At 38.2% G+C, this 27,951-nt stretch overlaps 1 protein-coding gene across 1 annotated transcript; it reads left to right on the top strand.

Moving 5' to 3' along the window:
* The first annotated feature begins 21 nt into the window (after positions 1-21).
* On the top strand, positions 22-27,895 carry atp6v0a2a (ATPase H+ transporting V0 subunit a2a). The gene is made up of 20 exons (XM_057819390.1): positions 22-564; positions 6,403-6,481; positions 6,549-6,646; positions 6,714-6,851; positions 8,771-8,868; positions 10,322-10,448; positions 12,987-13,069; positions 13,143-13,236; positions 13,295-13,507; positions 15,392-15,542; positions 15,744-15,883; positions 15,963-16,120; positions 16,879-16,969; positions 17,048-17,166; positions 17,239-17,449; positions 18,958-19,077; positions 22,541-22,657; positions 23,059-23,176; positions 23,447-23,618; positions 27,099-27,895. The coding sequence occupies exons 1-20, from the start codon at positions 454-456 to the stop codon at positions 27,199-27,201; spliced, it is 2,541 nt and encodes an 846-aa protein (XP_057675373.1). The 5' UTR covers positions 22-453; the 3' UTR covers positions 27,202-27,895.
* Positions 27,896-27,951: the final 56 nt, after the last annotated feature.

Raw genomic sequence — 27,951 nt, 5'->3', positions numbered from 1 at the left:
CAGCATCATTCCTTGAGAGCGGGATACGGCGGATCTGGCAACCCAGCCCAGACTCAATCTGTGTCAATTGGCGAGCGGCGCGGTGCGAATAAAGAAAGGCCCGAGCTCTTTAACCCACCAGTGACGTGTTTTTAATTTGCTGGCGCCGCTTCAGTTGGATTATTTATCTTTTTCTAGGTTTACGCTCTGCTAGCGCTGTGCTTTGCCCGTGTTTTAACGTCGTCGAGTGACAGGTGTCGAAAGGTAGCGAGGATGAAGCCTGCCTCGATGCAGAGGTCCGACAAGGGAGGCTTTTGTCTTCGGTATCTTCCTTTTTTGTCCCTTTAACAGCCAGGCGACAAGGGCAAGGACGGGGATAATTCGTAATTAATCCTCGTGCCAATTGGTGAAGAGCTTCCGAATTGTGGTGATGTTATTGAGTTTGTTTTGAAAGACGCAACGCCACGTTAAAAGATGGTGTTTCGAAGCGAGGAGATGTGTTTGGCCCAGTTGTTCCTGCAATCCGGTTCCGAGTACGACTGCATCAGTGAGCTGGGTGAACTGGGCCTGGTCGAGTTCCGAGATGTAAGTATAGAAAACCAGCAAAAAAAAAAAAAAAATGACATGAGACCCGTCAGCATTTTAAGCATCGAAAGTGCACCTGCAGAGATGCATGCATGTAAATGTAGTAGGGGTGTGACGATATATCGATTTTGTGAAATATCGTCATTAGGGCTGCAGCTATCGATTATTTTAGTAGTCGGTTAATCGAACTAGTTATTCGAATAATTGAGTAATCGGATAAGGAACATGAAAAATTAAAATACCTGAGCTGAGCCTCAAACTTTATAAAAAAAAATGAAATAAGAATTTATGTACAACAAAAGAACAATTGGCTAATTTAAACAGCAAAAGTCTGCTAGCTTAAATGCTATAAAACGCTAACTTATTTTTTTCTCTTATCAAATGGTTCGGACACATATTCCCAAAGAAAATGGCTAAATATACCTGTAAACTAAATTACGAATGCATTAGAAAACATTAGCTCAAACAAACACTTATGTTGGTCTTAACATGGACCAGCTGGATTCAACCATGTGAAATGAGGCAGACAAGAGGGCAGTGTAGCCACCCAAATCAATAAAACTCAATGCAAACACTTACAAAATAAACCATTACAACCCCACTTTAATTAAACGAATACTCGAGGCACCAAATTTAATTCGAATCTTTTTTTCCTAATCGAATACTCGAGTTAATCGATTAATCATTGCAGCACTAATCGTGATAATAGGTTATTTATTGACAGAGGTGGGTGGAGTAGCCAAAAATTTTACTCGAGTAGCGTTACATCAAAATAATATTACTAAAATAAAAGTAGTCATCCAAAAAATTTACTCAAGTACAAGTAAAAAAAGTATTTGGTGAAAAGAATACTCAAGTAATGAGTAACATTGTGAGTAACTGCTTATGAAGTGTGATTTTATTTTTTTTAACAATGGTTAATTTTTTTTTTCCGAGCAGAAAGTTATAAATATGGACTATTGTTATAATGATACGGTACGGTAACCCAATACATAACCATATTAAGCCAAAGGAATACCAAAAAAAAAAAAAAAAAATCATTAAATTGTGACGAGAGAAAAAAAAATATTTTTTTTAACAATGGTATTTTTTTTCTGAGAAAGTTATCCATATGGACTATTGTTATAATGATAATGTACAATAATCCATTACATAACCATATTAAGCCAAAATAATAAAAAATAAAAAATAAATTATTAAATTGTGATGGGAGAAAAAAAATTATATAAGTGAAGCATGATTCGTCCAAAGAGCATGACTGTCCTCTTGTGGAGGAAATAGTTTGAATAGTAAAGAGTTCCTTCATAATTACTATTTTGAAATCAAAAAGATCATATCTCTGGTTTTCCGTGGGCAATCGGTGCTAAATAAAACCTGGGAGAGAGGTTAAAATCCGTGCTTTTGAGTCACGTTGAGGGCAGCGCTCTATATCAAGTACTTCATTTTTCACGCTGCTTTAAAGACACCACATGATTGAACAGGCTGGCGTGAAGATAGAATGTTAAGCTTGCGTCTGATTGGTGTAATGGAGTCATGTGATTATTGTTGCGACGTCTCATTGGGGAAATAGGTAGAGCTACCCCGGTAATACACTATGCATGTCTCTACTCTTGGCATCGCTGGCAAAAAAAAATCATATGTAGAAAAAAGAGGAAAAATGTAACGACTCTTGTGTTGCCCAAAGTAGCGGAGTAAGAGTAGCATTTTTTTCTTCACGAATCACGAAAAAGTATAGCTTAGTAAAACTACTCTTAGAAGTATATTATTCTCAAAAAGTAATCCGGTAAATGTAACGGAGTACATGTAACGAGTTGCTACCCAACTCTGGTTATCGATATGCTTACCAAGAATCGATATATTATTTTAATAAGATATTTAACAAAGGAACAGCTACTAAAATTTTTCACCTAGACAAAAGTATTCCACTAGAATAGTGTCTATGTTAAATACTGGCTGCCATTGACGATGCTAGTTCATTCGCCTCTCCCAGTCTAAATGGATTAGACGTCTAGGCCTGTCAGTGGTGCTAGAACATTAGCATTTATAGCCAGTCCTCCTAGTTCAAATGAATTGGACATCTACTGTTGCCAATGGTTGGCAATGAGTTAAGAGTACAGGGGGTCCCCGGGTTATGACGTACTTAACTTGCGCGATTTCGACTTTACGACGCCAGAGTCTCGTCCGCCATTTAGCCTCTAGTCTTCACTCAACACAAAATGTGTTCAAACGTCCATCTCGTCTGATCAATATGTAAATTTAGTCGATTAAATTAGCCTAATTTGCCTCACAAAAGTCTGCTAGCTAAAATGCTACGAATGCTAACGCATTTACAAGTCTCATAGCACACGTAACTCCACAAACTGTAGCTCTAAATTTGATGACAAATGCATACACAAACATACATTAGCTGAAACAACTTACGTATGTTGTATGTTGGCCAAGCCAGAGCGCAGCTATCCTTTATCCATGTGAGACGTCTGAGTGCTCCTGTATGGAAGCATTATTGAACGACAGTCTAGCCAGACCCAACGCTGCCACTAGAGGGCTGTGTATCCGCCACCATCAAACAAAATACAATGCCTTTGGACTTCTGGGATTGTTATTTTGATTTTTTAAAGGGTTAATTCAGATTTATACGGAAATTCGTGTACGTTGCCAGCGTAGGAATGGAACTCATTTGTAACCCAGGGACTACCTGTATATTGTTGCTATATTTATTTTATTGTTGTGCCGAAACGATTTTTTGCTCCTGATTCCGATACCTGACTGTGCGGTATCGGTATATGCCAATACTGTAACAAACAGTTGAGCAATATATGTAAATAGAAATAACAGTACTAACAGGCATATATTCTTTATCCTCTTTGAAGAATGACTGAATTTAATACTTTAAATATGTTTTTTTGTGTGTGTGTGTGTGGGGGGGGGGGTTAATCATTTCATAAATGGAAAATGATTTGAGGAACAACTGTCTTGATCTACAAGATTGACTTCAATAAATTATTTCCTCACATTTGGCCACTCGAACCTCCAGATCCCACTGTATAATTTTGATATTATTCTTCACACACTTTGGTTAAATACATCAATATAAGCATCAATTCTAGAGTTTTTTTCCACTTAACATACTTTTTCTCAACTTACTCAAATCAGACACATATACTACTGAGAGATACCATGCCAACCACGACAGAGCCTGAACTTTGTAACTCATCATCTCGCTGTTTTAGCTAGGTCTCACGTATCATTAACACCCAAGTTAACTGATAATGACTTTTAACCAAAGTTGTCCAACTCTTAAAATCCGATACGATATCAAACGGATACCAATATATGTGGTCGTGGACTTAACGTATTACGACTTATTGCATTGTGATGCCCCACTGGATGCTTTACTAATGATAAATGTTACAACTTCAAGGTTTTCTAAATAAACATTCTGTGAAAAATAAGAGAACAATTTCAACTGAAGTTATGTGGAAAAAGTGCCTACAATGCACAACTATATTTATTGTTGAAATCAAAATGGTGCAAACATCAGTTTTTTGGGATCAAGTGCAAGTGCCAATAAGGCACTTATTCTGTCAACAATGTGCGTGGGTACAAAATTCGACAGATAGAGAACAAGTCGGCTGGACTAAAGTTGAATTGGCTTTACTGTTATCATCTTTTCTTGACAAGAGCACTGATACTTTTTTTGTAAAACTGAAAACAACAAAACATTGTGTCAATAATATGAAATAGAGTCACAAAATAAGCAAATTATACACCAGGTGTCAATATGAATAGCAACTGGTAGTACAGTTTTCAAGCAATGAAAAAATTTAACCACAATGGCAAACAAAACGAAATATACACATCTCCAATATACTACACGAACAAAGGAAGAATGTAACTTACAACTGATGCTTGCATAAGGCACAAACAACGTGGTGAGATGGCAAGAACTGCTATGGTACATTGGCTGCAGACGTTAGCTCGAGGGCTGCAGCTATCGATATATTAATCTATCAACTAGTTAGTTCGAATAATCGAGTAATCCAACCAGGAACATTTGATGTGTTACAGAATGAATTTTAGGAGATGTGAAACAAAGATTTTGAAAATTGCACTTTCAAAAGAGCATTAAATTTGAATACAAAGTGTTTCTTCAAAATATGCAGAATTGCACTTTCATTAAAAAATAAGTTAAAATACTTGATCTTATTCTCAACCGGTATTAAAAAAAGATAAATGAGGATCTAACCGGTATTAAAAAAAGATAAATGAGGATCTAAGTGCAACAAAAGAACAATTAGCTAACTTTTATAGCAAAAGTCTGCTAGCTTAAATGCTATAAAATGCTAACTTTTTTTTTTTTTTTTTTTTTTTTTTTTTTACAATGCTCTAAACAAATCGTTCAAACACATATTCTGACAAAAATCTGGTAAATATACGTATAAACTAGATTACAAATGCATAAAGAAACATATTCGCTTTTAACTTGTCTAGTGCACCTAATAGTCCGTAAATTACAGAAATTAGGATCTATGCTCAGCAAAACTTTTTTTTTTTTTAATTCAAATTAAAAGTGTTTCTTCAAAATATGCAGAATTGCACTTTCATTAAAAAATAAGTTGAGATAACTGAGCATATTTCAACCGGTATTACAAAAAGATAAATGAGGATCCAAGTGCAACAAAAGAACAATTAGCTAACTTGTATAGCAAAAGTCCGCTAGCTTAAATGCTATAAAATGCTAACTTTTTTTTTTTTTTTTTTTTTTTTTTTTTTACAATGCTCTAAACAAATTGTTCAAACACATATTCCAACAAAAAACGGCTAAATATACAAATAAACTAAATTACAAATGCATAAAGAACCATATTAGCTTAAACAAAAACTTGTCTAGTGTGCCTTATAGTCCGTAAATTCCGTAAATTATGATCTATGTACAACAAAAGAACATTTGGCTAACTTGCAGAGCAAAGGTCCGCTAGCTTAAATGCTATAAAATGCAGTTTTTTTTTTTGTTTTTTTTTGTTTTTGTTTTTTTAAATACAATTCTCTAAACAAATTGTTCAAACACATATTCCCACAAAAAACTGCAACATATACTTATTAAGCTAAATAACGAAGCTTAAACATTTTAGCTCAACAAAAACATACCTTATATTGGTCTTAACAGGGAGCAGCTGGAATCAGCCATGTTAAATGAGTTATGTCATATTCACTTTTCCACTAGAGAGCAGTGTATCCACCCAAATCAATAAAATTAAATGCAAACGTTTTCAAAACAAACCACTACAACACCACTCAAACGATGACTCGAAGCAGAAACATCTGATTCGAAGCTTTTTTCTAAATGAATTACTCAAGTTAATCGATTAATTGTTGCAGCACTAGTTAGCTCGTCTGTAAATCTCTCTGTTCGTCGACATATGATTACTTCAGGAGACAGTGCCGTAATTTATGAAAAGTAATTACACCTAAACGCCAACAGGGTGCGAAAAAACACCAGAAACGCAGGCAGGCAATAAGTGGACATGACTGCACTGCCATATGCATTATGGCCCAAAATGGATGTCGATATTATCCGATATCATTTGACAATGCTTTTATCGGCCGATTTTATCGGCTATTTTATAATATCGGACAACTCTAATTCACACACTTTGCGCAGATAGTCTGGTACATTTTTTGGTATCGCTTGGCAGAATGACTGGAATGATGACCGCAATAAGGTTAATGAGAAACACAAGTGTGTTGATTCGTACGTTTGCAAAAGTGCTGAGTGTGCTGTTTACTAAACTCTCACCCACTGATCACCGTGAACCTCATTGACTACTCTGGTTACAGCTCAATCCAAGCGTCAGCTCCTTCCAACGGCGCTTCGTCAGCGAGATCAAGAGATGTGAAGAGATGGAGAGGATTCTGGGTAAAGATGACCCCTGGGGATGCTAAACATACAACGTCAGCAAAACAAAACTCACTTTTGTGGTCAGGTTATCTGCTGAGAGAGATCCAAAAGGCTAAAATCGCCATTCCTGAGGAGGATGAGAGCCCACTTGCCCCTCCACCTAGACAAGTGCTAGAGATCATGGTGAGTGTTGACAGATTACATGACATTTAAGGTATTGGGATACAGTCTGCCATTTTGTTGTGTGCAGGAGCAACTTCAAAGGTTGGAGATGGAGCTCAGCGAGGTGGCGAGGAACAAAGAGAAGCTGCGCAGAAACCTGCTGGAGCTTATCGAGTACACGCACATGCTGAAGATCACGCGCACCTTCATACACAGCCGATCCAGAGTGAGTGTCTTATTGCTCATTAGTGTCACCTACACAAATAAAGTGGGACAGCACTAGCCTGGCAAGCCTGCCTGACTTGGCCATGTACGAGATACAGTGGGACAAATAAGTATTTAGTCAACCACCAATTGTGCAAGTTTTCCTACTTGAAAAGATTAGAGAGGCCTGTAATTGTCAACATGGGTAAACCTCAACCATGAGAGACAGAATGTGGAGAAAAAAAAACAGATAATCACATTGTTTGATTTTTAAAGAATGTATTTCCAAATTAGAGTGGAAAATAAGTATTTGGTCACCTACAAACAAGCAAGATTTCTGGCTGTCAAAGAGGTCTAACTTCTTCTAACGAGGTTTATTGAGGCTCCACTCGTTACCTGTATTAATGGCACCTGTTTTAACTCATCGGTATAAAAGACACCTGTCCACAATTTCAGTCAGTCACACTCCTAACTCCACTTTGGCCAAGACCAAAGAGCTGTCGAAGGACACCAGAGACATCATTTGTAGACCTGCACCAGTCTGGGAAGACTGAATCTGCAATAGGTAAAACGCTTGGTGTAAAGAAATCAACTGTGGGAGAAATTGTTAGACAATGGAAGACATACAAGACCACTGATAATCTCCCTCGATCTGGGGCTCCGTGCAAGATCTCACCCCGTGGCATCAAAATGATAACAAGAACGGTGAGCAAAAATCCCAGAACCACACGGGGGGACCTAGTGAATTACCTCCAGAGAGCTGGGACCACAGTAACAAAGGCTACTATCAGTAGCACAATGCGCCGCCAGGGACTGAAATCCTGCCCTGCCAGACGTGTCCCCCTGCTGAAGAAAGTAAACGTCCAGGCCCATCTGCGGTTCGCTAGAGAGCATTTGGATGATTCAGAAGGGGACTGGAAGAATGTGTTATGGTCAGATGAAACCAAAATAGAACTTTTTGGTAGAAACACAGGTTCTCTTGTTTGGACGAGAAAGAATACTGAATTGCATCCGATGAACACCATACCCACTGTGAAGCATGGGGGTGGAAACATCATGCTTTGGTGCTGTTTTTCTGCAAAGGGACCAGGACGACTGAATTGTGTAAATGAAAGAATGAATGCGGCCATGTATCGAGAGATTTTGAGTGAAAATCTCCTTCCATCAGCAAGTGCATTGAAGATGAGACGTGGCTGGGTCTTTCAGCATGACAATGATCCCAAACACACAGCCAGCGCAACAAGGGAGTGGCTTCATAAGAAGCATTTCAAGGTCCTGGAGTGGCTTAGCTAGTCTCCAGATCTCAACCCCATAGAAAATTTGTGGAGGGAGTTGAAAGTCCGCGTTGCCCAACATCAGCCCCAAAACATCACTGCTCTAGAGGATATCTGCATGGAGGAATGGGCCAAAATACCAGCAACGGTGTGTGAAAAGCTTGTGAAGAGTTGCAGAAAACGTTTGGCCTCTGTTATTGCCAACAAAGGGTACATAACAAAGTATTGAAATGAACTTTTGGTATTGACCAAATACTTATTTTCCACCATGATTTGCAAATAAATTCTTTAAAAATCAAACAATGTGATTTTCTCTGTTTTTTTTTCCCACATTCTGTCTCATGGTTGAGGTTTACCCATGTTGACAATTCCAGGCCTCTCTAATATTTTCAAGTTGGAGAACTTGCGCAATTAGTGGTTGACTAAATACTTATTTGCTCCACTGTATATGGCAAGTCAGTCTAGTGTTCAGTTGTATTTCCACTTTGGAATCACAAATCACAGAACATGAGGCAGGATTTGGTGAAGTGTGGAAGTCAATAAATCTGAATTTGGTGTATTATTTTTGCATGACGTCAATGTTCAATTCCGAAACATGACTGCACATTCAAGGTGTGAATCTGGCAACTCACCACATTAAACTACTCTGTCACTTTTCCATAATCAGCACGAGGCTCTTGGTCCCCAGTATGAAGAATTCCCCACAATGGATGCAGACTCTGTATCTGGATACACCGGCATGCAAAGACTCGGAGCCAAGCTTGGGTGAGCGGCCGCCATTTCCTCCATGAGACAAGTGTATGTACTAGGGATGTAACGGTACATTCAAATGTAGGGGTGCAGCTATCGATTACAGTAATACCTCGTTTTTCGTGGTTTATTTTGACCAGAAACCGCCGCGATAAGTGAAAAAACGCAAAGTAGGGTGAAATTAGGACACCCTAGGGAGCTAACATATTTGGTCATATGGATATTATTTAACCTCACATTTAGTTTGGTGTGCCCCCGACTGTTGAAGTGAGAGAAAACACGATGATGAGATCAAAGGAGCTGTCGGAGATCTTCAGAAAGAAGATTGTAGACGCTTATGAGTCTGGTAAGGGATTTCAAAAGATCTTGAAAGAATATAAAATCAGCCATTCCACTGTCCAGGAAATAGTCTACTATTGGAGGACATTCAAAACAACTGCCACCATGCCCAGGTGTGGTCGTCCAAGAAAGTTCACCCCGAGAGCAGAGCGCAAGATGCCAAAAGATGTCTCCAAAAACCCTAAAATGTCATCACAGGACCTACAGCAGGCTCTTGCTACTGTTGATGTGAAAGTGCATGCCTCTACATTTTAAAAAACAGACTTCACAAGTTTAACCTTCATGGGAGATGTGCAAGGGGGAAACCTTTGCTTTCCAAGAAGAACATGAAGGCCTGACTAAAGTTTGCCAGAGTGAATGTATATAAAAGACCAGGACTTCTGGAATAATGTTCTTTGGACAGATTAATCTAAATTGAATTATTTGGACACCAGAACAGAGGACATGTTTGGCGTAAACCCAATACAGCATTCCAGGGAAAGAACCTCATACCAACTGTGAAGCATGGAGGTGGAATTGTTAGGGTTTGGGGAGGCTTTGCTACAGCAGGACCTGGCCAGCTCACCATCATAGAATTCTTCATGAATTCTATCGTGAATCAGAGAATGCTTGAGGAAAATGTGAGATCCCCTGTGAAAAAAAATTGAAGCTGATGCAAAACTGGACCCTGCAACATGACAATGATCCAAAACATACCAGTAAATCCACCAAGGACTGGCTGAAAAGGAAGAAATGGAGAGTCCTGGAATGGCAAAGTCAAAGCCCAGATCTTAATCCCAGTGAGATGCTGCGGGTGACTTGAAACGGGCTGCACATGCAAGAAACCCCTCAAACATCTCACATCTGAAAGTATTCTGCGTTGATTTTAAGCCAAAGGAGGTAACACTAGCTATCAGGTGGTAGGGTGTCCTAACTTTTTCCTTATTTAGAAAATATATATTTGGTTTAATAACTAATACAATGTTAATTTTTGTTGTTTACCTGCATTTACATCACTTTCTTATCCAGAGATAAAGAAAAACAAGATGAGACATTAATATGTGAACATTGCTTAAAAAAAGAACTGAATATTTAATGGGTGTCCTAATTTTTTTACATGACTACAGTATATTTTTGTGCTGGTTTGTAGATTTATCTCAGGCCTTATCCAGCGGGTGAAAGTGGAAGCCTTCGAGCGCATGCTGTGGAGGGTTTGCAAGGGCTACACCATCCTCAGCTACGCAGAAGTGGATGAGAACCTCGCTGACCTTGAGACGGTGAGGTCATTTCAAATACTTCCATCCTGCACTGAAAAGTTTAGCTGCAGAAAGTTTTGGGATGAAATTTGTTATTATGTTAAGACACCTATTTAAAAAATGTAACCCTAAATTATGCATTTTTGACTGGTGCGACTTAGTTTCACTGCCATTGACGATAAATGACATGCAGTCATGTGGCATTTTTCATTCTTCTTTTGTGAATTTAAGAGTTTATCAATCGTAGACATTTTTGTCTACGTCGATGTCTACTAGTGATAAACTACAAATTCACAGCATCACCCCAGAAAGGGCGAGAAGTGCTCCCCTTTTTTTTTTTTTTTTTGCTTTTTTTTTAACAGTTGTATACGTAGCTGGCCGCCATCTTGAGTAGGGCGACCAATGGTTGGAAACTAGATCTCGAAAAGTACTTATTGAACTGTATGAGCACATTAGTTCTTCATATTTCCCAATACCGATGATGTCATTTTAGTGCCGAATCAGTTCCGTCACTAGGGAACCAGTGTTGTTTTTGGCAGCCCTTTAATTTACGTCTTAGTCTTTTGGACAAAAATACTTTAGTCATATTTTAGTCATTTCAAAATGTGTTCGTCTTCATCTAGTTTTAATTGACAATTACACAATGTTTTCATCTGTAAACTTCAAAAGTTTACAGACATCCATGAATGAATGAATAAATAAAAGGTTTCCAAAAATTTCGAATGAACATTGACAGACGAGCACATAATTGTAGCGTCTACAAGGACGTCACTATCGTTGTGATGATAATACACACTCAACAGGAAAACAGTGCATTCTTTTCAATAACCTAAACTCACCTGGACACTACGATTTGTATGTAAAAAGTTTTCCAAGAGTTTATGACGACACTCAGCACGCTAAATGCTCACGGGAACGCTATGCTAATGCTACAGGTTACATTTAGTGTGTGATAATCACTCCGCACAGACCGTTTAAAGGCTAAAGCAACATAGCATATCTAGCCAAAATAAGAAAATAAAATTTACCAAGCAGTACCTGACATGTTTCACAAAAGTCTGGAGCCTGGAGAAGACACAGGTGAGTAAGCGTGTGTGTGTGGGGCTGGGGGACGTAGCACATCACACAAGTGACACGACCAAACACCGCTACGATGCGTGCTAACTAACCCTGTCACGATATGCTATAAGTCAAATTATCGCACGGTAAATAAAAATGAGGGCGGTAATTTTCCCGGCTGCGATTTATCACTGCGTGCATGCATGCGTGCATATATTTGTGCATGCGTGTGCTGCGTGCCCTCGGCACACGTGAGTGTTGATTGCATATGAGACTCCAGTAGCTTTCACAGATGTTTATTGGCCATCAACACGCTGTGGAATTAAAGGTAAGACATACAAAATAAGGAAACACTTTATATTAAACATTGTAAAACGTTAGCATAGCTATATTGAGGCTAATAGAAAAAACACAATTAACTAACCACTTTAGCCTGCTATAAAACAATGACAGTCTTCTCCACAACGCAAAATTGGGGTCTAAAGGTGGCACTTCAAACACGAAAACTCGCTGGATTTAATAATTTGTAAGTGATGTGAACAAAAGAAAAAAAAATCTATTACTGACACCGCAAGCTTGATGAAAGCGAAGTGCACTTTGGGTTTTTTTGTTGTTGTTGTTGTTGTTGTTATAAACTGAGTGTAAAGCTTTCGGTTAGTGGCTTAGCAAACATACTTCCGGTGAACATTTCAAAATAAAAGCGCGTCATGTTCAGATTTCTGGAGGCAATCACATATACTTCAGATTCTACACTAAGAATACATGTAAAATGACACCCATTATGAAAAATTTGATTGGTAATGATAATATGATGTAATAAATGATAATAATTTAGCTTCAAATTCGTTGCATATGCACTTTGCAGGACAAGATGACAGTCATTTTGGATCAAATTAACACTTTTAATGGGCTTTAATTGGCAGACAACAAAAATGACATTGGGTTTCTCACCTATTTTAAATTCTGCACTTAACTAGCTTTAAAATGACTCCTTATGCATGTTTTTTTTTTTTTTTTTTTGATATTGATAAATTTTAATATAGTTTGTGTTTTATTTAAGAATAACAATTTATTGCATTTGAATAGGTGATTTATTAGGATGTATTGTCAATATAGTTGTGGTTGAATTGGTAAAAAAAAAAAACAGGCAATAATATCGCATATCGGCAATAATTTATGAGACATATATCGCCTACTAAAATTTATCGCGACAAAGTGCTCACTATACATACTATAAGAAAATGTCACACATTGTGAACTTATGATGGAAGCGACGGCGAAGTTTTTCTCCTTCAGACGAAAACTGACATTCGTCCATTCATCATCAATTAAAAATTGTTCGTCAACGAAATATTTTCGTTATCGTCATCGTTAACGAAAACAACACTTGATGGAACCCTACTATTTTTCAATAGTTCCACTTTCTAGAGGGATGAATGCATGGAGATCATTTGAACATTCTTACCGAACTTTCCTCTATCATTGTCAATGTTTTTTCAGGGTGAAATAAGCAAGAATGTCGTATTCCTCATCTCCTTTTGGGGAGATCAGATTGGACAGAAGGTTCAAAAAATCTGTGATTGGTAAGTTCTGCATGAACTTACTTCACTGAGCCAGTCATTTCGGTCTTCTCCATGATCTGACTGTCTTCCTCAGCTACCATTGCCATCTCTACCCTCACCCTGAAAATGACGAGGAGAGGGCGGACACGCTGGACAGCTTACGAACGCGCATTCAAGACCTCAACAACGTAAGGCAGCTCAGACGTGATGTTTTGAGTTAAAACAATGAGCTTCTCTTCACCACAGGTTCTTCATCGTACTGAGGACTACCTGAAGCAGGTGCTGCAGAGGGCCGCAGAGTCTGCGTACGCTTGGGTGGTACAGGTGAAAAAAATGAAGGCCATCTACCACATCCTCAACCTGTGTAGTTTCGACGTCACCAACAAGTGTTTAATCGCTGAGGTGTGGTGTCCTGTCAGTGACCTGGCAAACCTACGGGGGGCGCTTGAGGAAGGTTCGGTAAGAACATTCAAATGAGTTACATGCATCCGTCCATCCATCCAGAAAGTGGAACTCGTGTTCCACCGATACTAGTACCTTGTTGCCTTTGCCAAGGTGATGCTGTGACTTTGGGTTTAATCACTCTTAGATGTCCAATCCATTTGAAGTAAGAGGGTGGCAGCGAAGGAAGTTTCGCTGCCACCCTCCCGCTTTAAATGGATTGGACATTGGTCAGCCTGTTGGTGCTCAGACCATACGCGGTACTCCACATCAAATTGGTGTGCATGGCTGTCACCCCTGTACACAAGAAAGCCCGCAAACAGTTTGCTGAAGACATGTCAACAAAGCACATGGTTTACTGGAACCATGTCCTATGGTCTGATGAGACAAAGATTAATTTGTTTGGTTCCGATTAGGGTTGTTCGGATCATGTTTTTTTGCTCCCAATCCGATCGTTTTAGTTTGAGTATCTGCCGATCCCGATATTTCCCGATCCGATTGCTTTTTTTTTTTTTTTTTTTTTTTTTTGCTCCCGATTCAATTCCAATCATTCCCGATAATTTTTCCCGATCATATACATTTTGGCAATGCATTAAGAAAAAATGAATAAAACTCGGACGAATATATACATTCAACATACAGTACATAAGTACTGTATTTGTTTATTATGACAATAAATCCTCAAGATGGCATTTACATTATTCTTTCTGTGAGAGGGATCCACGGATAGAAAGACTTGTAATTCTTAAAGGATAAATGTGACTTTGTATATTTTGACTAAATATTGCCATCTAGTGTATTTGTTGAGCTTTCAGTAAATGATACTGTAGGCATTTAACTTATGCCCAGATGCATGATGGGAAATGCAACCATGACTGTGCGTCGTGGTACCAATTTATATATCTTCTCTGCGTTGGGAAATAACATAGGGGGTTAAGGAAAAGATCCACTACTACCTTTCTTCCCCACATTGCTTCCCACAATTATTCTAATTGTTGGGAGAGTGATTGTAAGGCTTTAGCCAATTAAAAAAAGGCTCCAAAGGCTGCCAAAATTCACTCTACTCATTTTATGCTGCCTTTTAGCTCTATATACAGTATGGGTAAAACGGCGCCATTATAGATTGAACGCGACAATGCGTGAGTGGGTCGTGCAGCGCATGCGTTAATTGCATTAAATATTGTAACATGATAAATGTAAAAAATATTCTCGCCGTTAATGCGATAAATTTGATAACCCTACCTTAAGCTTAAACAAAAGACTCTGGAAGAGTGTAACACATTATGTCTGTAACGTTAAATACAATTAGAAAACAATTTAATTAAAAAATATATATATATTAAAAAAAAGGCATGTCCGATATTTTTTTGCTGATTCCGATACTTTGAAAATGACATGATCGGCGACCAGGTGTGGAGTACAAAGATAAGTGTGTCATGCCTACAGTCAAGTATGGTGGTGGAAATGACCCGCCACCTCTTCAATCTCTGCAGTAATACTGACAGCACTCCTGTAACGAGTCACATGACATTTTGGAGGGAAAATGACAAGCAGTACTCAATTTGGACATTTAGGGATGTACGTAGTTCCCATACAGTGTACTGACTTTTGTTGCCAGGGGTTTAGATATTAATGGCTATATTTTGAGGAGAAAATAAATTAACTCTATTATATAAGCTGCACACAGACTACTCTTCATTGTGTCCAAGTGTCATTTTTGTCAGTGTTGTCCCATGAAAAGATATACTCAAATATCTGCAGAAATGCGAGGGATGTACTCACTTTTGTGATAAACTGTAGCTGGGTGTTAGAATCTGTATTGGAAGCCAGAAAATGATACTACACTCAAAAATATTGCTTTGTAAGGACTCCCATTTGCAGCATGTTTTTTTTCTCTTTCAGCGAAAAGGCGACGCCACAGTTCCATCCTTTGTAAACCGCATCCCGAGTGCAGATACACCACCTACTTTAGTCCGAACCAACAAGTTCACATGTGGATTTCAGAGCATCGTGGAGGCCTATGGTGTTGGGGACTACCGTGAGGTGAGCCCAGGTAAGCTCTGCTTTGGGTCTAGTTAGTTCGCATACGTTTGGATCGAAGGACTAATACAGTGCTACCTCAAGATACAAAATTAACTCGTCCCCGAGTGGTTTATGTACCATGTTTTTTTTTCGTGTAATGAATCGTGTTTTACACGTGAATCGCCGAATTCATTCCAAGCTTTCGTTACAAGTATGTATTCCTAATTCACAGCACCCTACACTATAATCACGTTCCCCTTCTTGTTCGCCGTCATGTTCGGCGACATGGGTCACGGTGTGCTGATGAGCCTCTTTGCCCTCTGGATGGTGCTGACGGAAAAAAAGCAAAGAAGGAAACGTTCCAGTAATGAGGTGAAACTTTTTTTTTCCCCACTACTTATTATTTTGTTTTTCTTTTGTTGAATTTCTATTAACGGATGTTGTTCCGCAGATATGGGCAACCTTCTTCAATGGGCGCTACATCATCCTCATGATGGGGCTGTTCTCCGTCTACACCGGCCTTATATACAACGACTGCTTCTCCAAATCGCTTAATATATTCGGCTCGGGCTGGAGCGTCAAGGCCATGTTCACCAGTCACCAGTGGACGTATGCTATTCACAGGGGTGCTAAAAGTCTCTTTGATGGGAACGAAAAAAATTGAGGTCATATAGGAGATAAATAATTGCAGTTTTACCTCCAACTGCATATTTAATTATACTGTACATTTTAATGTAAAACATAAGCTTTATTAAAACAACCACATTTAATGCAAATTTTTACTTAATTTCACTTGTTTAGCTTCACAGTCCATTTACCTAATTACCAAGAGGCAGCCTCACTACTGCACATATCAATCAGGTCAACTTTATGAACTACGCTAATGTACTTCCTCGATGAATGTCTATTATTTAGTTAAAAAAAAAATATTATAATATATAACAAAAACTTTGAGGGGGAAAAAAAATTATATATTGCAGATTTTACACATCTTTTTGGTGTTAATCAGAAATAGTACCAATTTCGTCATTAATTTTGAATGTTCACTAGAATTGTCCTTCGGGCCCACTTTTTTCTGCTGTGCAAACAAAAAAAATGAACACATACGTTTGCCTTTTTGAAGTCATGTTTTGACAGCCGTTTCAAAGAGCTAGAAATGGTAAAAATTGCGTGCTAAACCTCATTACTTTGATTTTAATGGGCAAGGTTTCATCCTATTATCTCCCAGAAGCGAACACTTGTCCTTCAGCAGCATACTTAGGTCTTAAATGACTCCAAAATACTTTTCTGTTAATTCCCATTATAATCTTAAAAAATATCCATGTGCTTTGGATTAATTGGGCATGATCTACTTTGTACATTTGCAGGAACAAAACACTTCAAACGAACACTTTACTCACATTGGACCCAAACGTTAGCGGAGTGTTCAGCGGCCCGTACCCATTTGGCATTGACCCTGTGAGTAAATGCGCACATCTTGCATAATTTGACAATGGATGGCCCATATCACTCACAGGAAAATGGTTCATTTTACAGATATGGAGCATGGCAGTTAACCGTCTATCCTTCCTCAACTCGTATAAAATGAAGATGTCCGTGGTCATCGGGGTTATCCACATGAGCTTTGGCGTGGTTTTGAGTGTCTTCAATCACTTGTGAGTCACTGCATAAGTGCTTATGGCTCGGAAAGTTGTCTAATCTTCAATATTTTCCTCCTTTCTCCTCAGACATTTTCAGCAAAAGTATGATGTCTATCTGCTGTTTCTTCCGGAGCTGCTCTTCCTGCTCTGTCTTTTCGGTTATCTGGTTTTCATGATCTTCTATAAGTGGTTGGCCTTCTCTGCGCGGGACTCCAGTCAGGCTCCCAGCATCCTCATCCACTACATTAATATGTTTGTCATGCAAGGGAAGGATATTGCTCCTCTGTACCCGGGACAGGTATCGAAACGTGACTTTCTTAATCATCCTTAGTCAGTTCCTGTTGTCCTGTCACTTGCATATGCGATTACATGGTGAGGGTGTCAAACTGTTGGCCTGGAGGCCAGAACCGGCCCGCCGCATCAATTTGTGTGGCCCGCGAAAGTTAATCATGTTCATTAACTCCTGGATTAAAATTATTGTAAAATTACGGTAGTCAAAAAGTTGGAGAATATTACATTTTTTTTCTTCCTTACAACTGAACTAAATTACTAAATTCAATCCGAAAATGAAAAAGACAATTTTTACTGTTTTTCCCTTTTTTTGCTTATCAAACAAATGTAAATAAATTAATGATAGATAAATAAAATACTTATAAAAAGTGAATATTTACATTTTTTTTAGGGCTGTCAAAATTATTGCGTTAACGGGCGGTAATTATTTTTTTAAATTAATCATGTTAAAATATTTGACGCAATTAACGCACATGCCCCGTTCAAACAGATTAAAATGACAGCACAGTGACATGTCCATTGTTACTTTTTTTTTTTGGTCTCCCTCTGCTGACGCTTTGGTGCGACTGAATTTATGGGTTTAAGCACAATGAGCATTGTGTAATTATTGACATCAACAATGGCGAGCTAGTAGTTTATTTTTTGATTTGAAAATTTTATTTAATTTTATTTAAATTTTATTAAAACGAAAACATTAGAGGGGTTTTGATATAAAATTTCGATAACATTTATCCTTTATGAACTACAAATCTTTCTATCCACGGATCGCTCTAACAGAATGTTAATGTTAATGCCATCTTGTTGATTTATTGTTATAATAAACAAATACAGTACTTATGTACAGTATGTTGAATGTATATATCAGTCTTGTGTCTTTCCATTCCAACAATAATTTACAGAAAAATATGGCATATTTAATAGATGGTTTGAATTGCGATTAATTAGGATTAATTAATTTTTAAGCTGTGATTAACTCGATTAAAAATTTTAATCGTTTGACAGCCCTAGTTTCTTTGTATATATATATTTTTTGGACTACTTTTAGTCAATTGAAAAAATACTACAAGTCATACTAGCAATTATTATAACATTTCGAATTATTATTCATTATTGTATTTATAAATTTATAATGTTGAGTAAAAAAGTCTAAATGGATTCAAGCACCGTCAAGGGCAGCCAATTAGTTGGATTTGTGCCCTGTAAGGGTTTAAAAAAAAAAAAAAAAAAAAAACTTAATACATACATGAAAGGGTTAATTAAAGGGAAATAAAAATGAGGCACATAAAAATTTTGACCATTTTGAGGTCAACAATATCTTTAAAGTGTTTAGTGACTCTCAAAATTAATGACGATTCATTTGCTAAGCCCTTAGTCAACTCCAGTTCGCCTGCCATTGACGCTGCGAGACGTCCAATCCATTTCGACTGGGAGGGTTGGCAGCGATCATAACGGGGTTGGGGGGCTGGCAGTTTAGGTTCCTGTTCAAGTGGGGTTTTTTTTTTTTCTCCTTCTCAGACAGGATTGCAGATTTTTCTGCTTGTAATCGCCATGATGTCTGCACCCGTCCTGCTACTTGGAAAACCTATGTTCCTCTACTGGATGCATCGTGGAGGCAAAGGCCTACGCAGGCGCAGAGTATGTCAGCTTTCCACTTCAGGTTTCACACACGGGTCTGAACAGACAGAGCTTAAAGTGCCTGTAACATGGTAAAACATTTTTAAATAGCATTATTATTGGAATTAAAATCATATTTTGAGACGATTCGACTATATACAACAATTTGGAAAAGCGCAAATGACGATAAACAAGTCTTAATCTGCCGTTGAGCTCCTACGGTCATTATAGTGCTCTAGCGCCTCCATCTGGGATCCCCGGGCCCAAGCCGAGGATAGCGCTCTCTCGGCGGGCACGCAAAGAGGGCTGAGGGGGGTGGAAGTCTCGACACAATCGAGAACCGTAGACCAGAGCGTCGGCCAAGGGAGGCGGCCACTCCCGCCTTCTAGGTGGACAGGGAGCATTGTCACCAGGGTTGGGCATTGTTTGAAATTGAATGATTCCAATTCCCGTTCCATGTTTCGATTCCGGTTCCGAACGATTCTTGATTCCAATTCTTATAAGAGGGGTCAAAAAATTGATAGTTTAAAAATGTATTTGCTTATATTAATGTCTTCTCAGTTTTTTTTTTTTTAATTTATATGAATTTAAAATGTATTTATTTTTTTATTATTATTATTTATTATTAATACAATTACTATGAAATTTTTTAACTATATGAACTACATATATGAACTTACAGGGCTATTTTTAACTTGTATATAAATATCAGTCTTTGAACTTGATTGTGATTAAGTTAGGGGGTTTAGGTTTCTTTCCACAGGAGTGCAATTTCACAAAGATGTTTATTTTTCAAAAGCTCACAGAGAAAACATTTGCTCATATTCTTTTGCCATACATGTGCCTTAGCTAGGAGCTACAACGAAGCATTAGTATAAATTCTTCTGTTGATTATAATTTGATGTCGATGAGGTAAAACAATAATGTTTCCTTACCTGTAAAAACAGATTCTGTTGTGTTTACAGACACATGCAAAGTTTATGTTGTGACAATACCAGTTTGGCCAGTGAGTGGCGCTGTAGGAGTGTACGTATAATGCGGAGAAGAAGAGATGAGAGCGTCTGGCAATGATGCTATGTGATTTGATGCTATTGTTTCACTGCTAAGAGTTCATTAAAGTAGGGCTGTCAAACGATTAAAATTTTTAATCGAGTTAATTACAGCTTAAAAATTAATTAATCGTAATTAATCGCAATTAATCGCAATTCAAACCATCTCTAAAATATGCCATATTTTTATGTAAATTATTGTTGGAATGGAAAGATAAGACACATGACGGGTATATACATACAACATACTGTACATCAGTACTGTATTTGTTTATTGTAACAATAAATCCACAAATGGCATTATTAACATTCTTTGTTAAAGTGATCCACGGATAGAAAGACTTGTAGTTCTTAAACGATAAATGTTATAGTTACAAGTTATAGTAATTTTATATTAAAACCCCTCTTCATGTTTTCGTTTTAATAAAATTTGTAAAATTTTCAATCAAAAGTAGAGTTAATATAATAATAATAAGAATAAAAATAACAATAATAAAAATAAAAATAGAGTGAAAAGTTTTACGTGTATTTTGCATAGCTAAATTGATATGGAATGCCAGTTTATTTAGCATTGTTGTTTAACTGTGTGTCAGAATAGGGCCTCATTACTATAGACTGAAGTGCTTTTCTTTTTGAGAACATTATTTTTTTTTGAGAGAGAGATAGGAATATTATTTTTGTTGTGCTTTCACTAAAGGATACTTATGTTTGTTGTGAAGGAGAAGCTTATGCCAATAAACGGCGCGCCTGTGTCCACTCGCCTTTACTGTATAACATATACAGTGGGGAGAGCAAGTATTTGATACACTGCCAAAACCCATTGGCAGTGTATCAAATACTTGTTCTCCCCACTATATCTGTACATATCTTACCCAAAATAAAACAAGAGACACATAATTGCCACTAAAAGAAAGAAAACTTACCGAAATATGTGTGGAGCACAAATAGCAATTTGCATTGCATTGTGAATACAGCATAAACGTCTCACAACTACTAATTCTCCCACGTTTAGAAGACATGAGTATGGAACGGCGCTGCCCCCAAGCGGCCGGTGGCATTCTCTTCACTCTTAATGTCCAGAAACGGCCTCATTGTAATGTTTGAGGCAATATGCCAGCGGGTGCGTTAATTGCGTCAAATATTTTAACGTGATTAATTTTAAAAAATAATTAACGCCCGTTAACGCGATAATTTTGACAGCCCTATAAAAAAGTAATCGAATGCTTCATATGGTTGCATCTATCTAAATAAGCAACACAACAGATTCTAAAACAAAGATCATTTTAATACTGTTGATTTTAACGGAGGCATATACTGCTTTAAAATGGAGGCTGTTTACTAACGCTAGCGAGTCTGTCATTTTTCATCTAGTTTTTACATGATCTAACGCTGCTGAGTGTCATTTGACATCTAGTTCAATTTACATGATATCAACCACACCCCAACCTAATAATCAGATTTATTCTTGTACTATTCCATCCATCATCTACTGCTTAATCCCGGGTCAGGTCGCTGGGACAGCAGAAGACAGACGTAAAGTATTGTTCTACTTACCTGGTTCTGACGCAAATGTTGCACTGAGCTGACTGGTCTTTATTTTTTATTTTTTTTAAAGGTAAACCAAACTTTTGAGCGCCGCCTCACTGTGGTTGTAATCAAGTTGCAATGCACAAACACGCGCTTTTTGTGGCTGCTTCTTCGTGGTTTTCGGCAGCAATTTTTTACCGCTCGGCGGTCAGGGCATCGAAACATGGAATCGGAATTTAAAAATTCGAACCGGAGTGTTAGAACCCGGGTCCCATCAATGCTCGATGTTCGATGCCCAACCCTAATTGTCACCCACAAAATGCAAGCCACCTCCTTATTAAAACGTGTTCCACGACCCTAGTATTTGACAGAATATAAAACTCGTAGCTTACTCACTTCTTCGTTCATCCAATGGTTGCTCCATTGTCATACTTGTTTTGCTCATTCTTTGCGGTCAACAGGATCTTTTTAAAACCCAGAAAGGCTCACACCACTCTCCCTTGTGTAGCAACAAAAACGTGCAACACATTTGGCTGGCGTGACGTAAAAAATAAACGAATTAATCCACAAAATCAGCTGGATTCGCAATCCTTTTGCATACAATAGTATGGCTGTATAGTGAAGATGATGTCTCCCGTTAATGTTACATTCGCCTTCTCCCTAAATCCGAGACCGTGGCCAGAAGTCTAATTTTCGTAGCACGGGATTTTAAAAAATTTGGCAAGAAATATGTTGATCGCTTCTGCATCCATCCAAGTGGTCCATTTCATTCGGGAACGGAAAATATTGCGTGTAATATGAAATAAACATGCTTTTTTTTGGGTCACAGGTACTTTAAGTAAATCTTGGTCATAGGGGTTTTAAAGTCTCAAAAAATTCAATTCCACCACAATGTTTTCTTCTGTCAGGGCTATGAAAGGGTGAGGCGGGCTAGTGAGGATGACAGTTCAGCCCCTCCGACTTATGAGGATGATGAAGAGGAGGGACTTGATGAGATAAGCCACAGGGACATTCGTCCCAGAAAGGTGAGAGAAAGCTACTTTTTGCTACTTCATGGTTTTTCCACTTATCGCAGCGGGTCCTGGTCCCCATTAACCGTGAAAACCGAGGGATCACTGTAGTATATATGAACACTTACAACAATAAGCATGTTTGTAGTGGATGCAGATATTTTATTATTAAATCTAGTTATGCTGTGTAAGTATGCGTAATATTGTGGTCGGTAAGTGTATGAAGTATGACTGGGCAAAGTACAGCAGATTTTTATAGTTTTTTTTTTTTGTAGTTTTGCAATTTCTTGTTCAAATGTATTTAGGCCTTTTTGTACTGAAATGTATTAGTTGTATTGTTGTAACGCAACGTTCGCCATCCTCTGGCATAAACTAAGCAAAAAAGTAACTGGTTTCCATTGCGATTTGTGCTGCAGTTTGACTTTGCAGACGTGCTCCTGCATCAGGCCATTCATACCATTGAGTTCTGCCTTGGCTGTATCTCCAACACTGCATCGTACCTGCGACTCTGGGCTCTCAGCTTGGCACATGCACGTACGTAGTCACTTCTTTGCCTGCCATTGAAAACAATAGACTTGCAATTCATTTAAACTGTAAAAACTGGCTTTGAATGCTCATGTTTGAGTGCCGTTGATGGCCTTAGATGTCCATTCAAAATGAATTGGTCCTCTAGCGTCGTCAATGGCAGCCAACGAGCTAACACAGACACTATTCTAGTGGAAATTTTACAAAAATCTATGTTGTTACACCACTAATAATAATGGTCTATTTTGTTGTTTTGCTGTTGTTTTTATATACTCACAGAGCTTTCAGAGGTATTGTGGGACATGGTGATGCGCCTGGGCTTGAGGATCACGACTAGAGTAGGGGTGGTGTTTTTAGTGCCTGTGTTTGCCGTCTTTGCGCTGCTCACTGTGTCCATCCTGCTGGTGATGGAAGGTTTGTCGGCCTTCCTCCACGCTCTCCGTCTCCACTGGTGAGCCTTCGTCATCGCTGGAATGTCAAACGAACATGTGGTTTATATTAAATTTGCGTGAAATTGGTGTGTTATCATTCACAACAATTACTGTATTTTCCGGGCTATAAGTTGCTCTGGCTATAAGTCGAACTAGTTAAAAACAGGGATGAATCGCACAGGACTATAAGTTTTTGGAGGACAATGTGGTATGTATCTTTATGTAAGTAGCTTCAGTTGCTTCAGCAACAATGGAGCGGTTCAAATGAATGGTGCTGCTAGTGCTAACATAAGGACCCTTTAGCTTAGCAAGCTCAACAATGGCCACTTCGTCAGCTTTCTCCAACTTTCATGGCACGCACACAGCCTTTTACTCGCTGTTTTGGCTAGCACTCAGCTAACTGATGGTCCCGTTAGCTTAACCGTAGTTGCTTTCCAGTCTCCACATTAGCTCCCAGTTTCTCTTACTAGTTTCCAGTGACCAAGTGGTCATCCAGCTGTCCTCCAAAACGCTGCATGTATCTTCAGTTATTTCAGCAACAAAAAATCAGTTCAAATGAATGGAATAGTTGCACACAATAACAAATAACAGTGCTGCCGCTAGTGCCAACATAAGCACCCTTTAGCTTAGCAAGCTATGTTTTGGCAATTCAGCTCAACAATGGCCACTTCGTCAGCTTTCTTCAATGGTGTACCGCAAGCAACACGTCACTTTTGCTCATTAATATTCATGACGTTAGCAATTGTTGCGAAGCGGGTCAACCTCACCTTTGTCCCTAGTGGTAAATGCATGGAAGTAGTGTACGAACGAGATGTTTACTGAGCTAAACCTACCAATTCTGTCCGAAAATGATGTCCCTGGTGCCAAATTCACTGGTAAAGATGTGGAGGAACATACAAATGTTCAGTTAAAGAGATGGCTTGAGTGTCGAGGGCTGAAAAAGACGGGAAAAAGAGCTGACCTGATCCAGAGTTAGCTTTTTTATCGACACCTTTTTCTTGTGTACATTGCCTTACGCCACTGACAATGATATTCTCCCGTTTCAACAATCTATCCTTTACCACCATATGCCCTGTCTTTTTTATATATTATATCCTCTGGTTGTCTTACGTCTCTGACCGTTCTTGGGGGCAATTTACATTGCTATTTTTGTGTAGCGATTGCAAAGGCTACTCAGTGATAGCCAACGAACACGTTTAGTTTTGTCATTAATAAAAAATCTTAATTCTATAATTTATTTACACTTTCCCCTTACTAAAGTTGTTTTTTTACAACAGAAAAGGTAACAGTGGCAGTCAGATTCCATTTTAATTTTTTCCAGGTCATGGATTGTCAGACAGAAACGGCACGGCAAAACGCCACGCTAAAAATAAGTAAAAATATTAAAATGGCTTACCTCTTCGGAGCTCACCTCTGCTGGACCATGGCCCCCAACAAATATGTTTATTTCATCTGAAATGTGAATGGCTTCATCTTTCTGGCGTTAAACTGGTCTTTTGGTTGTCCGCGCAAGTTGATCCATTCTTCATTTTTTTCCTCGGAGTTTTTGGTTTCGGGAAACGTGTGAAGAAAACATCCTTCATATGTCGTAATGTTTAGTCGTTTCTACAAGTTCCATAGCAGCAGTGTTTGATCGGCATGTTTTTTTTTGTTTTTTTTTTGAAAGATTACGTAGAAAACAAGCAGAAATAATATTGATTGTTGCGAGGGCGTGTCTATAATGACCCACTCCCGCGTTACGATGGCAACGTCACGGTCTAAAAATAGCATTCGTGCAGTACGCTATTTTCATAGCACACACACGGCGTTTTACTCACTGTTTTGGCTAATACTCAGCTAACCGAAGCTCCTGCTAGCTTAAAGCGGCACCCCAATTTTTTTTTTCTTTTAATGTACACAGTTATTTATGATTCTGTTGTGTCATAGACATCATCACTAGGTTATGAAGTCTATGGTTGTGTATATGTTGTGTTGTGTGAGCAACATATGGGGTTATGCAGCCCCCTCTCTCTCTCTCGAAGCAGCTTCTTGCTCACGTTTCTGTAGTTCTAGTTTCCAGCAGTTCACTACATTTCTCAGTTTAATTAACGTTAACAGTAGAAAACACAAACAGAAGGACACTTCTCTCCAAGCAGCTTCCTACTCGAGTTTTGCAGGTTAGCCAGTTCACACAGTTTAATGTTATGGAAACTCTGAAACAGGTCAGACTTTCAGTAGCAAAATAAGAGGTGTGTTTCCCACATTGGTGCCTTTTTAAATTACTTACAGTGGCTGCTGCTGGTCGAAAAAAAAAAACCTAATCATATCCCTCCTGTTCGAAGGAGGCGGCATTTTGTCGACATGTATTTCTGTCGGGGATGTGTGAGTGTAAGCGTGCGTGTGTGTGTGTCGGGGGACAAGTCATCAGCCAATCAGACGTGCATTTGAGGGCAAGTGCAAAGGGGTAAATGTAAGTAACTTTGAACATAATGAAAATAATTCACTTAATAATGGTAGGGTCAATTCTATCCTTACAACATATGGGAAGACAATCTAAATGACCTATATGACTGAACTCATTATATCATGCATATAACAGGGCTGTCAAACGATTAAAATTTTTAATCGAGTTAATCACAGCTTAGCTTAAAAATTAATTCATCGTAATTAATCGCAATACAAACCATCTATAAAATATGCCATATTTTTCTGTAAATTATTGTTGGAATGGGAAGATAAGACACAAGACTGATATATACATTTAACATACTGTACATAAGTACTGTATTTGTTTATTATAACAATAAATCAAGATGGCATTAACATTCTGTTACAGCGATCCATGGATAGAAAGACTTGTAGTTTCTTAAAAGATAAATGTTAGTACAAGTTATAGAAATTTTATATTAAAACCCCTCTGAATGTTTTCGTTTTAATAAAATTTGTAAAATTTTCAATCAAAAAATAAACTAGTAGCTCGCTATTGTTGATGTCAATAATTACACAATGCTCCGATTGCTTAAAGCCATAAAATCAGTCGCACCCAAGCGCCAGCAGAGGGCGAAAAAAAAAAAAAAAAAACACACCACAAGTGCACATGACACTGTGCTGTCATTTTAATCTGTTTGAGCGGGGCATGTGCGTTAATTGCGTCAAATATTTTAACGTGATTAATTAAAAAAATTAATTACCGCCTGTTAACGCGATAATTTTGACAGCCCTAGCATATAAGGTTGCTTCAAAGTTGGTAAGGGCAATTTGATCATCCTGAAAAGTTGGTCGTGTTATGTCCCCATGCAAACCTACGCCCTTGATGTCACACCTGAGTATCTCACAGGCTCAGCCAAAGTATTAGAAAATAGGTGCGAGTTGTAGTCCGGAAAATACAGTATTAATTTATACTTGGCTACGCTAACTAAGCCTACAGTGTAAAATGCATTTATTCTAGTCAGGCTCATTTTTGGTTGAGTGTAGGTCAGATTTCTAAAAATGATTGTGATTGCTGTTATTTTTGTTGCTAGGGTGGAATTTCAGAACAAATTTTACCACGGGATGGGGGTCAAGTTTGTACCCTTCGACTTCTCGTTGCTGTCCTCGGTTTCAGAGCAAGACGGCCTCCTCTGATGTATTGAACACAAACGTGGAAGTGGGCCTTTTTAGTGGATAAGGATGCTGCATACACTGGGACAATCCTCACTGTGAAAATGACAAGGAACCCTCAAAACGATGAGAATTCACTCTCGTAGCAACCGTTTTTTTCCACCGTGATGATTTGAAAACAGAAATTTCCTACCTGCTGTACTGACTGCCTTACTTCTCCACCCTGCAAACGTCACAAGTTTTTTGTTTTAACGATTTCAATTGAGATATCGTGAAACATTCCGGTGAGTAAAAAAGCTGCATTGTGCTGAGTGTGAGCTGCATTTGCTTAAAAGCAAATTATTATACGGCACAATGTACAGTTCGTAACATTTTCTAGCATACTGTGCCATAAAGAGTCATGATTGATTGGGTGTTTTTCAATTTCATCAAATAATGGAAAATATTCTCTTCCAAAGAAGCACTTTTTGGAAATGATTGTAGAAGCATTTTCCCGGTTTATGATTGTGAAGATGCCAAATTGAAACAATGTGTATGTTGTTTGCTTATTTGTTTATTTAAGTGTAACCTAACCTGTAATCTGCATATTAAATGCAACCATTTATTGTATTTGTTGATATAGGTAATCTTGATATTTATTTAAACAACTCTGTATAAGAGTCTGATACTTTGCCATTTTGATGTGTTGAATAAAGCTTTCAAGACTCGCAAGCAAACTAAACATAAAGCCTTTTATTTGAGTTGGCAACGGGCATAGGCGAGTGAGGTGGTTGC

Source organism: Corythoichthys intestinalis, chromosome 17 (genome assembly GCF_030265065.1).
Source record: "Corythoichthys intestinalis isolate RoL2023-P3 chromosome 17, ASM3026506v1, whole genome shotgun sequence".
NCBI classification, from domain to species: domain Eukaryota; kingdom Metazoa; phylum Chordata; class Actinopteri; order Syngnathiformes; family Syngnathidae; genus Corythoichthys; species Corythoichthys intestinalis.
This window is presented reverse-complemented; position numbering and strand designations above follow the sequence as displayed.

Bases quoted from the DNA above. Each gene is read 5' to 3' on its own strand.
- atp6v0a2a (XM_057819390.1), top strand. From the start codon at position 454: ATGGTGTTTCGAAGCGAGGAGATGTGTTTGGCCCAGTTGTTCCTGCAA. The intron at 6,482-6,548 runs GTAAAGATGACC...TTTTGTGGTCAG, and splicing joins AGAGATGGAGAGGATTCTGG to GTTATCTGCTGAGAGAGATC. The intron at 13,508-15,391 runs GTAAGAACATTC...TTTCTCTTTCAG, and splicing joins GGGCGCTTGAGGAAGGTTCG to CGAAAAGGCGACGCCACAGT.